The 12,248-nt window shown below is 45.9% G+C and overlaps 1 protein-coding gene across 1 annotated transcript in view; it reads left to right on the top strand.

Annotated features, from left to right (window-relative positions):
- Positions 1-12,248, top strand: part of LAMC2 (laminin subunit gamma 2) — a 59,681-nt gene that overhangs the window by 41,720 nt on the left and 5,713 nt on the right. Inside the window, exons 10-20 of the mRNA XM_061183034.1 lie at positions 614-796; positions 1,431-1,676; positions 3,730-3,875; positions 4,888-5,044; positions 5,356-5,561; positions 6,624-6,703; positions 7,797-7,946; positions 8,475-8,619; positions 9,342-9,491; positions 10,012-10,126; positions 11,267-11,466. Coding sequence (XP_061039017.1) covers positions 614-796; positions 1,431-1,676; positions 3,730-3,875; positions 4,888-5,044; positions 5,356-5,561; positions 6,624-6,703; positions 7,797-7,946; positions 8,475-8,619; positions 9,342-9,491; positions 10,012-10,126; positions 11,267-11,466 — 1,778 coding nt within the window. The remainder of the gene's footprint in view (positions 1-613; positions 797-1,430; positions 1,677-3,729; positions 3,876-4,887; positions 5,045-5,355; positions 5,562-6,623; positions 6,704-7,796; positions 7,947-8,474; positions 8,620-9,341; positions 9,492-10,011; positions 10,127-11,266; positions 11,467-12,248) is intronic.

Genomic DNA, 12,248 nt, shown 5'->3' with positions numbered 1-12,248 from the left:
TGGACCAGATGGTTGGGGGCACAGCCAGGTGACTGAGGTCTCCCGCGGAAGAGAGAGCTGTGTAGGAAAGACCATGCCTGAACTCATTTCAGAGTTGGGAAAGGATTAAGGGAAGCAGGGCTGGAGTCAGGGAAGATGGACATGCCGCTTTATTACGCTCAATCCTTTTCATTATGGAAATGCCACAGGGTTGTGAGAAAGGCGCCAGGTTACAGGAAGTGGCTGTCATGGTTCAGTGCTGGGTGGGGGAATTGGTGTCGAGTTGCAAGCATTGTACGGGGAGATCAAAGGCAATGTCAGGACTGGAATGAATGTGCCGACAAATGGTGTCAGGCCTTGGGGGACAGGCGAGCAGTGTTAAGTTATGGATGGTAAAGGAAGTGTATGTCTGCTTGGCCTGGGAGAGCGAGGGTGAGATTCAGGGTCGTGGTCATGTTTAGAGTTGGTACTAGGGCAGAGGCGAGTGTCGGCGCTCAGGCACTCTGGGGAAAGCTTCAGAAAGGCAGGCTGTGAGTTCCTAAGCTCTGACTTGCACATGTCATGCGTATTAAAGCAAGCGTACAGTTTTACCCTGCTCATTTCTCTGCTCCTCCATTCTTCCTCTGCCTCCCAGGAGATTGTTATTCAGGGGATGAAAACCCTGACATCGAGTGTGCCGACTGCCCCATTGGTTTCTACAACGACCCGCGTGACCCCCGCAGCTGCAAGCCCTGCCCCTGTCGCAATGGGCTCAGCTGCTCCGTGATGCCCGAGACAGAGGAGGTGGTGTGCAATAACTGTCCCCACGGCGTCACTGGTGAGGCCAGCTGCCTGCCCTGTCCTGATGCCGTGAATCTGCAAGGATAGCTACTATTCCAAGGGATTCCCAGGGAGTTTTCATTACTCAGGGTTAGTCTAAATGGGCTCATTTTAAAGATGAGAAGAGCTCGTCGATGCCCGAGAGCTGAAGTGGATTGAGGAAGGGCAGAGTGCACAGTTACGGGGAGGAAACATCTAAAGCTGTTTTAGGAGGTTTGTAATTAGGAGATGAAGTTTTCAGATGAAATATAGGGTTTAACTAAGTTTTTAAAAATGAACCAAGGTGAAGAAGGAAAACTTAGTGGCCTTATAAATGTTGCCTCTCTCTGCTGGTCAGTCTGAAAGAAGAGTTTGTCTTCAGCAGCAGTCTCGGTGGTATGGGTCTCAATCTGACTTTTTCCCAGTCAGCTAGTTAACCGGCAGGAAGGCTCCTAGTGGCGCTTGTGTTCTAAAATCTGTGACCACCGCGGAGTGGAAGAGCCAGGCCCTGGCCGTGGGCGCCTGCTCCTGAAGCTACTCTTCTGGGGTCCACGGGGGAAGCTCCTCTAGAGGGCTATTTATATTTTCGGCCTCTGCGTCTGGTTTTGCTGCCAATGGATGATCGCTTGGGCTTGGCTCTTTGTTCCTTCCAGGTGCCCGCTGCGAGCTCTGTGCCGATGGCTACTTTGGGGACCCCTTTGGGGAACATGGCCCAGTGAGGCCTTGTCAACCCTGTCAGTGCAACAACAATGTGGACCCCCGTGCCTCTGGGAACTGTGACCGCCTGACGGGCAGGTGTCTGAAGTGCCTCCACGGCACAGCCGGTACCCACTGTGACCAGTGCAAAGCAGGCTACTTTGGGGACCCCTTGGCTCCCAACCCAGTGGACAAGTGTCGAGGTAGGACTGCACCCCTAGATGGATTGGACAGCCTGTGTGTGTGTGTGTGTGTGCGTGTGCGCACGCCTGTGTACACGTGTAAGAACACACAAATCAGCAAGGCCAACAGCAGGTAATATCGCGGTGCTACTTTGGTTTCTCTGACCGACTGGCTCGTGAACAGCCTGGACCTTTCGCCTGTCAGAGGTCTTAAGACCAGTGTTCCCTGCATCAGGGCTCTGGAGTCAGAGCTGGAGGGTGTTGAAAGGGTTAAAGCTGGGCGGGAGAAGTGCAAAAGGTCAGGTTTACGCTCCAGAGTGGAAGAGGAGATGAAATGGGGCTGCTTCCAGCACCCAGTCCCGAGGCTGGTAGGCAGGGAGGGGCTGCCAGACCCGTAAGCGGAAGGTGATAAAGGGCTCGAGACTAAGCCTGAACACACTGAAGTGGGAGGGGAGTGGGCTGTAAAGCAGTTGAAGAGACCCTCTCAGGAAGTCAGTGCGATTGATGTACAGAAAGGTAACAGTCCAAACGTCTCCTAAGGAGACTGGGCTTCAAAGCAGTAGCTCCCGTGGAGCATTCCTGGGGGCCGCTTCAGATCAAAGCATGAATGTGCAGATCAGGCCTCTTGCTCAGCCCTTCTTTCAAACCTTCGAACATGTTCTGTTCTAGAGGCAAATTCCGTTCTAGGGAGCTGGCCTACCCCACAGACTCACCCCTCGGTCACAAAGGTCCCAGACCAGCCCTGGTGCCCAGAACTCAGGAGCTTCCTCATTTTAAGGTTCAGAGTGCCTTTGGGGACCCCGACTGGAGGACTCCTGGTCCCCCAGGAGGTCTGCAGGGAGCCCAGAGCCACCCCCCCACTCACACCAGAGTCCCCAGCCCCGGAAATGCTGAGGACCTCTGTGCAACTTGGGGCTTCTGCCCAGGGGCATGAATTCCACCTGCCCTGACCCCAGCCTGTGGGTTAGCTGTGATGTCCTATGATAGGAAGCATCCATATGACATCAGCGGTACTGAGTTCAAGTCCAGTTTTTTTAACATACCTATTGTATTACGCTGATCATGCCAATTAATCTCTCTGAGCCTCAGTTTCCTCATATGGATGATTAATATTTTACTCAAAGTGGTTGCAAAGATAAAATAGCATATGAGAAAGCACACTATAAACTATATAATTCCCTCTATAAGGCGCTATTAATAGAGATTTCACTGCCTTTAGACCATACATTTTTTCACTCAACTATCTTTTATCAAGCACTTACCGTGTACCCAGTGTGGAGCTAGATACCGAGGTTATAATAATGAATAAATCAGCCCCAGCGCCCAAAGAGCTCATATGCTAATAAGGAAGACACACATATATGTAAGCAAATAATGACAGTATGCTTAGACATATGATCATACTACCAAGTGTTTTGTGAGCACTGAAGGTGGAGTAACCCAAAGAATCACTCCAGTAGAGTAGTGTCTCACCCACTGTTACATCCTCAGCTCCTAGAACTGAACATGACACATAGTGGTACTGAATCAATTTGATTGAATAAAGGTACTGCTTTACTGCAGAAGGAAAATATCACTGGCTCTTTCCAGGTTCTCATTCCAGCTTGCCATTTTCTTTCTGTGTGTCCTAGGTCAAATTACTCAGCTTCTCTGAGCTCATATTCCTCATCTGTAATATACAGAGAGATGTCTACTTCTGGCACATATAGGCCCAGAAGAAATGTCATTTTCCCTGTGAGCAAAGCCAGAGTGTCTGCAGAATATCCAATAGGCTTATGATTTAATGGGAGGAAGTAAATAAGTGCCACTAGAAAGGATGAACTGTTGTAGTGTCTCTTCATCCAGACACACACCCCAAACAAACTTGCCAGATGATTCCGAAGACCTCTCTGTGTTGCGGGAATGTGCTTGGAGGCATAGCCAAGAAATGGATCTAACACAATATGAATCAACAAGGGCAAAGAAGGATTCTTTGCCCTTGGTGACTCGATCTTCCTTTTATCTTTGCTATAGCTCCAGTTTCTGGAATTAGCTTGACATGAAAGCTTCCTGTTTGTCCGTCTTTTTTCTCTAGCTTGCAACTGCAACCCAGTGGGCTCGGAGCCCGTGGAGTGTAGAAGTGATGGCAGCTGTGTTTGCAAGCCAGGATTTGGCGGCCTCAACTGTGAGCATGCAGCATTAACCAACTGTCCGGCTTGCTATAATCAAGTGAAGATTCAGGTGTGCATGCTAGCCAGACCTCACCCGCACGAGTAAAATCCTGAAGTGTCTCCTGGGTGGTTCTGTCACAAATCCAGGACTCTCCTAGACTCCTGGGGACGGGGGCGGGGGTTACTATTTCTTTCTTTAAAAATTGCTATGTTAAAAAAATTTCCATATACTAGTAATAATACTTCAGGCTTATGTTCTTATATCTGCCATTTTCAAAACCCCTTTTGCAGATACTGCCGCTTTCGGTACTCATGGTAACTTAGTCAAATTGGAAGGAAAAACATTCTGATCTCAGCTTTCACTGAGCAAACAAAGTTTTGAAAAATGTGTAATTTTTCAAAGTCACATGGCCAGGTGGAACTGAGAATGCCATCCATGTCCCCTGATTCTGAATTCAGTGCTCTTTCCATTATAATATGCCACTTTCTAGCTGGATTTTTTTCCAAGAGATGTCCTTATTAAACAAATGAAGAAGACATAAACGTATAAAAGATATGAGGAGTCCAGAGGTGTCAAGGCTGTCGAAACAGGAATAGTCTCCAGAAATTTCTCATTCAAATTCCAGAGAAGAATGAAATTGCTGTTGTTGTTGTTAATTATTAATTAATATTTTACTGGGGTGAAGGGTGGGGGAGGAAAGGGCCCAAACAGAACCCAAGTGTAGAACAAACTCAACCTATTTTTTTAAATTTATCTATTTAACCAGCCCTCTATAGCACTTTATTCCAGGCACTGTTCTAAGTACTATACAAATACTAACTCATTTAGTCCAAGTAATAAGTCTGTGAGATATTATTATTATTATCCCCATCCTATGGATAAAGAAAATGACTTACCCAAGGTCACACAGCTAGTGAGTAGTGGGGCCAGGATTCAGACTCAGAAAGTCTAGGCTCTAGAATCTGAACTTTAACATGACGTGCCAAGCATTTCTGGGCTTTTAGCTACTAGCCCCTGGGTACCTGCTATTTGACCATGAACTCTGTCATCTGTTCTAATCCTCTTCCCTATGTGGTTTCAGATGGATCAGTTTATGCAGCAGCTCCAGAGCCTGGAGACCATGATTTCAAAGGCTCAGGGTGGCGGTGGAACAGTACCCAACACAGAGCTGGAGGGCAGGATGCAGTGGGTTGAGCAGACCCTTCGGGACATTCTGAGAGAAGCCCAGATTTCAGAAGGTGATGAAGGCCAATTTCCCTTCACAAAGGAGAGAATTCAGAGTCCTAGAAAGCAATACACTAGGTCACAGAATCTTCGGTGGTAACAGTTCAGCAGATGTCTCTGCCTAGCCCTTGCGGAGGTGGAAGGACTGTCTGTGATGTTCTCCTGGGATCTGAATGATGGAGATAAAAGAGCAGTTGCATGCATTCATATGTTGGGTTTTTACCATTTTGCCATAAGCCAGTCAAAGTCACTTTTCCCACCCTCCGTTATGTTTGAAGACTTGGCCCCCAAAGCGCTCATCCTCCCTTTCCTTGTTGGTGTTCAGGTGCTATTAGATCCCTCAGTCTCCAGTTGGCCAAGGCCAGGAGCCAAGAGAATAGCTACCGGAACCGCCTGGATGACCTCAAGATGACTGTGGAAAGAGTTCGGGCCCTGGGCAGCCAGCATCAGAACCGAGTTCAGGATACTCACAGGCTAATCACTCAGATGCGCCTGAGCCTGCAGAAAAGCGAAGCTGCCCTGCGAAACACCGTAGGTGGTATTGGGTTAGGGGACTGAGAGTCATTGCTGAGATGGAAGACCCACTGCCCATGTCACAGGCTCACCTTGTCTCTCAGGTTTTCTGGTCTCTCTGGCAGACAGACTTCTCTTCCTTGCAGCAGTCGCACCTTTCTTTATGTTCTTTGGCTTCCTGCAGGTTCCCATTTTACTGTGTTATGTTCCTCTCCTAGTTCATTTCTTGCTACCCATAGCCTCATCTTGGCCGTCCCTTCTCCCTTTTTTCTGCAAATCTTCTAGCTTGTTAGTTCCCAGAGGGCAGGGTTCAATTTTGTTCATGTTTACATTCTCAGCCCGTAGCACAATGTGTGGCTGTGATAAATGTTTGCTGTAAGAAAGAAAGAGAGAGAGAGAGGAAGAAAGAAGTAAAGAACAGATGAAAAAGGAAGAAAGGGAAGGAAGAAGAAAGGAAGGAAGGAGGCCAATAACGACATGGTTCTTAAAATAGGGAAAAAAAATGTTGCCAGTATGATTTTCTTAATGACGTAGTTTGTAGCGTGGTCGGAGGGAGAGGTTTGAATCAGCACTCTTCTCGTTCTGAATAAAGAAGGCAGTGGTGATAATAATGTAAGTGGGTGGATAGGAGGTGGATAAAGAAAATTGGAAGATAATCAGATATTATGCTGAGAAAATGAAGGATTTAAAAATAGTGTGTATTGATTTTCCTTTTGTAAAAAATTCAGAAAATACATAAAAATCCCCTATGATCTCATTACTAAGAAATAACTATCATTAAAACTTGGTCTGTGTTCTACTGGACTTTGAATACATATGCAAATATAAACATGTATATATTTTAAAATGCATCTATATCTATATACAGACTTCCTTTAAACTTGGATTTCTGTTTTATTCTTGTCTATACATTTTTTAATGTAATGACCATCGTGACCAGGGACTCGATGTGTCACGTTGTAGAATGCTGTGTGACTAATGACGAGTGGCTCTGACAGAACAGGTGCAGAACCTGCTTAGGCTCCATGGCTCATATTTAGGCTCACGGCGAAGCCTTAACCAATTGTCCTTCTTCCACAGGACGTTCCTCCCTCAGAGCACTATATGGGGCCAAACGGCTTTAAAAGTCTAGCTCAGGAGGCCACGAGATTGGCAGACAGGTGAGCAGTACTGGAGGGCACCTCTGCTTCAGACCACCTCTGCAAGGCCAGACTTGAACAGCGCTGCGGGGTATTCAGGACCAGAGCAGATTCCTTATCTCCAGGTTCCTTTGCAGCCATCCCCCCCGCCCTGAAGCCATTTTTTTAACCCCTTGGCTTTTAGTGTATATAGATGGCCACTGGGCAAGGTCATTTGGCAGGAGTTGGGGGCGGGGGTGTTTCTCTCGCAGATTTCTCTCTGACTCAACAGCATGGCTTTGGTGTATGTCAGATGTAATTCCTTGGGCCCCATCAAATGAATCAGCCCTTGGAAAAGAATGCTTTGCACCTTTGAGGGACTCCCAGGCTCCCACACCAAGCCTGGGAACAAGTAGCAGTGAGCTGCTTGCTAGCCTGTGGGGGCCAAGTCTGCAGAGGGGGAACGTCCTCCTGAAAACCGGCTCTGCAGGCCCCCAGTGATAACAGGCAGCTCCTTAGTCCTTGCCTGACTATAAATCCTACCATGCTGAAGAGGTTTGCTCTTGACGGAGGGCTCAGCAGGGTGGCAGGCTCTGCTAACCCCAAATGAAATTCAGTTAGCAGAAGGGGGCTGGCTTGTGTTCTTGCAGCGCGCGCTGCCTCCTGAGCTCGTTTCCATCACTTTCTAGAACCAGGAGGACAAAAGCAACTGGGGGACTTTTATTGACAGGCTTTGTCCCCCTTAGTGGTGGGCTCAGTTCAGAGAAGCAGCAAAAGTGAACAGGGAGTTGGCTCCTGAATGGAATAAAACCTAGGGGCTTCTCCTGCAGAAAACAGTTTATAAATGCAATATTTTATCACCCTGAGACTTCTCCCACCCATCTCCATAGCTTCCACTGATTATGCCATAAATGGAGTAGATGACCAAAAAAGTCTAGGACATGAGGCTACTTCTCAGAACACCCTCTGCTTCTCGATAGCTCCTCTATTAGAGGAGCTCCATCTCATCTGGGTCAATTCTGTTTGGTTTTTCTCGTCCAACCAGTTCCCTTACTCCTCTCCTTTCATTTAAATAAAAGCCCTGAAGGAAGCTCTTTGCCGTGAAAACTCAATTCTTGGTTTTTGATCCTTTCAGCCACGTTGAGTCAGCCAATAACATGGAGCAACTGGCCAGGGAAACCGAGGACTACTCCAAACAAGCCCTATCCTTGGCGCGCAAGGCTCTGAGTGAAGGAAGCGGAAGCGGCAGGCTGGACGGCGCCGTGGTGCAAGGGCTTGTGGGAAAGTACGTTTCAACGGGTCCTCACACGGGCCAATATAATCCGCTCCCTCCCAGGGTTCAATGCAAACCACGTCTGAGGGGTGCTGTGTTTCTTTAGAAGTACATCAATACTAAGAGGGACTAGAGGATGAGAGTATTACTTTGGAGGAAAGCAGACGCCTTTAAGGCTGGAAGAAAAGGTTGATTAATCTAAGTAAAGTTTGTGTTTTGATTGAGAGATTGTATATTTGGAGATACGGTCACCGTCTGTGGTGTTTAAAGGATGTGAGTACACTCATCTGATGGCATGGCGCAGATAAACATAATATATTCATATGATCAAGAATTGGGGAAAAAAAAAATTAGGGAACTTGGGTTGAATTTTTCTGACCCAACCTGTATAAACTTTAAAGTCTATGTTTAAACTGTGGAAAGGGACACATCTCGTCTGGTTCTTCCAATAATCCCGACTACATACTTTTAACAGGATGAATTTTTGCTTTTAATAAAAAAGAGTGAATTCTCAAAGTCCTCTTTCTTCACTCCGTGCAGATTGGAGAAAGCCAAGTCTCTGGCCCAGCAGTTGTCAAGGGAGGTCTCTCAAACTGACATTGAAGCAGATAGGTCTTATCAGCATAGTCTCCGCCTTCTCGATTCAGCATCTCAGCTTCAGGGGGTCAATGATCAGTCCTTTCAGGTAAGGGCACCTAACCTACACACTGATGTACAGAAGAAGGGCCATAATGCTTTCTTCTCTGGGGGTTCCATTGAATCGTTCAATCATTCAGTTTTTTTCTCCATATTGACTTTTCTTGCTTTAGATTAGAAAGAGTATTAATTATCCTCCTCATTATCCTTGTTCTTAAACCCCAGTCTTGGTCCCTGATAAGCCCATGGCTCACATCCTGAACATATTCCTATTAGTGGATAAAAGTTTTCTATCTCTTTCCTAGTTCTGGGGACTGTTGAAACCTGTGGGAAATTATTATAGATAAAGTTTGATATTTACATTTGGGTCCAACCTATAGTGTATCTCCACGTATGGCCACTCAGAAGGCTTTTGTTTTTCTCAAAAGTTTTGCATTGTTTCTGTTATCTTCCCTTAATTATTGCAAATTTATTAGATTAAGATTCAGCTTTCTACCTATGGCAAAAAGTACTCACAATGATTTCCACAAAAATTTTCCCATGTATATATAAAGTAACACGTAAAATAATAATAAAAAAAATAAAGCAGGCCTAAAACCTGTTTGATGTTTGGGAGACCTGTTGCCTGACTTTCATGAGGAATATTGCCTCATTTCTGTTAGACTTTGGGCCTGGATAGTTGTTTTCAAACAATGATGGCAGGTGCTAGGAAGGCTGGTGTGACAACTGGTGAGCAGAAAGTAAGGCTCATTCATTTTTGGGGGCTCACAGGTAGAAACGAAGAGGATCAGACAGAAGGCTGACTCTGTCTCAAGCCTGGTGACTAAGCATGTGGATGAATTCAAGCGTGTGCAAAGCAATCTGGGAAACTGGGAAGAAGAAACCCGGAAGCTCTTACAGAATGGGAAGAATGGGAGACAGGTATCCTTTGTTAGTTTGTTCATTCAACAAACATGTATTGAAGGGCTACCATGTGAATTAATGCTGTAAGAAGAACCATCAAAAACCCTCAAAAGGTTATGATACTGCTGCTTATAGAGACCTTAACGTAATTAGCTCAGCTCCACCCACTGAGTCAGCCCTCAAATCTAGGAATAGGACTCAGGCCTACTGGGCCTAATTTTGGTCTGGCTCTGTCTATTAGCTTCGTTTCAGGAAGTATCTAGAGTTTAAAATTAGGATTCGCAAACTGTTCTTGTACCTGATAGGGGACTAGAGCTTGAGACTGTTCTCGATGTGGGATCCTATTGGGTCGTTGGGTTATAAAGTTTCTGCTGCCCCAGGTTGTGGAGCGGTTTGCTACAGCACCCCTAGACTCTGGCGAATCACAGCTCTCTGTTGTCATGAACAGAAGTGTGTCAGAGTGAATATGCTGGCAGGAGGACACTTCCTGGGTGTGTGTTACATTTACTCTAATCTTGTTCTGCCTGCCTATTTACAGAAATCAGATCAACTGCTTTCCCGTGCCAACCTTGCTAAAAGCAGAGCCCAAGAAGCACTAAGTATGGGCAATGCCACTTTTTATGAAGTTGAGAACATCTTAAAGAACCTCAGAGGTGAGTATTTCGTGGTTCAGATCACTTGAGTATTTTAAAGTTATAACCATGACTTTGGTTTATTTTGAATCTTTATAAATCTAAGTGACAGGTACATTGGGGTATTTAATAGACACTTAATAAATATCTTTCTAAAGAAAAACATTTAAAAATATTTGATGTAGTAGAAAGAATTGAACTAAATGTCAAAAGGCTTGAGTCCTGATCTCTGCTCAGCCACATGACTGGGCTGAGCTGGCTGTGTGACCATAGGCAAGTCACATAGCCTTTCTAGATTCTAACGTTTCCCTCTGGAGAAATTTGAACTAAATGACCTCTAAGGTTCCTCACAGATTCAATATCCCACTACCATACAGATAATTCTCTTTTCTTTTCCTCCCTCCCCCTCTCTCTTTCTTCCTTTCCCTCTCTTTCTCTCTCCCTCCCTCCCTCCCTCCCCCCTTTCTTTTTTCTTTTTCTTTCTTTCTTTTCTTCCTTCCTTCCTTCCTTCCTTTCTTTCTTTCTTTTTCTTTCTTTCTTTCTTTCTTTCGTTCTTCCTTCCTTCCTTCCTTTCTTCCTTTCTTCCTTTCTTTTCTTTCCTCTTTCTTTTGCCTGGTTGGTTCCAATATATTGACAGAACCAGTGAGGTTGCTTTGTGGTAATAATAAAGCAAGCTTTGTCATAGCATCTAGATTCCAGGTAGTCTGGGTTTATGCCTTGTAGACATTTGGTTAAAGTTTCAGTCTTCTTCACTAAAAACAAAAAATAAACATTCCTAAGTCTTAGGATTTTCTTCACAGAAAGTACTTCTCTACCCATTCTGTCCAATCCCCAGCTATTGCCATTGGCAGCTTAGGGTTTAAGGCTCTGGCTTGAAACTTTGGGTTTCAAAGATTCCACCTGCTTCTGATTCACTTTGGGGTTCACTTTTGCAATGATGGGGGCCCAGGGCAGGCTGATTGTTGATGGTTAGTTCAGTGCCTCCTTTAAGATGCTTTCTCCTGGACAAGAAAGAGTAATAGCCACAACTTTCCACACTCTCACCTCCTGGGCAGTATTAACACTCTTTCTGGAATTTTTCTTAAAAACCTCAGCCACTTTCATCTTCCGTTGGAAGCTAATTTTCAACTTTACGGCAATGTTTTCTTATCTGCATTTCAGAGTTTGACCTGCAAGTTGAAGACAGAAAAGCAGAAGCTGAAGAGGCCATGAAGAGACTCTCCTACATCAGCCAGAAGGTTGCAGATGCCAGCGACAAGACCAAGCGAGCGGAAACAGCCCTGGGCGGTGCTGCTGCTGATGCCCAGAGGGCAAAGAATGCAGCGGGGGAAGCCCTGGAGATCACCGGCAACATAGAACAGGTGAAGGGACATTGAGGTGCAGGTTGGTGGGAGCAGCTCCAAACGCAAGGGTAATGTTCAGGGAGCAAGAGCGCTGGGCTCATGTTGACCCGTAGGGTTCTGTTATGGTCCACGGCGGCCCTAGATCCACTTGGCTGACCCTCTTGTTGATTGGTTCACAGGGCTATCATTGGCTGAGTACTGCTGCCCCATGCCCACCATTTTCAGCTCCCTTTTTGGACAACACCATGAGAAGAGCCATCCAAGACTGTTGTTTATATAGACTATTGTATTAGTTTCCTGGAGCTGCTCTCACAAAGTACCACGGACTGTGTGGCTTAAAACAACAGGAATTTCTTCTCTCACAGTTCTGGAGGCTAGAAGTCTGAGACCAAGGTGTCAGCAGAGCCACACTCTCTCCAAGACTCTGGGTAGAAACCTCCCTTGCCTCTTCCTAGCTTCCCGTGGTGGCTGTCAATCTTTTGTGTTCCTTGGTTTGCAGCGACTTTACTCCAGTCCCTGCCTCTGTCATCACATGGAGCTCTTCTTCCTCGGTGTCTCCAACTCTTCTTATAAGGACACTAGTCGTGTTGGCTTAGGGGCCCACTCTACTCCAATATGACTTCCTCTTAACTAATTACATATGCAACAGCCCTATTTCTGAATTAGGTCACATTCTGAGGTACTGGGGTTTAGAATTTCAACATATCCTTTTGGGGGACACAACTCAACTTGTAGCAACTATACCAGTGTTTGGAGTCAAGATTATGAAATTCTGGAGTTCTGGATCCCTTGACCCTATG

This window comes from Eubalaena glacialis, chromosome 3 (genome assembly GCF_028564815.1).
Source record: "Eubalaena glacialis isolate mEubGla1 chromosome 3, mEubGla1.1.hap2.+ XY, whole genome shotgun sequence".
NCBI classification, from domain to species: domain Eukaryota; kingdom Metazoa; phylum Chordata; class Mammalia; order Artiodactyla; family Balaenidae; genus Eubalaena; species Eubalaena glacialis.
Note: the sequence above shows the minus strand (reverse complement) of the source record. Positions and strands in the feature narration are given on the sequence as shown.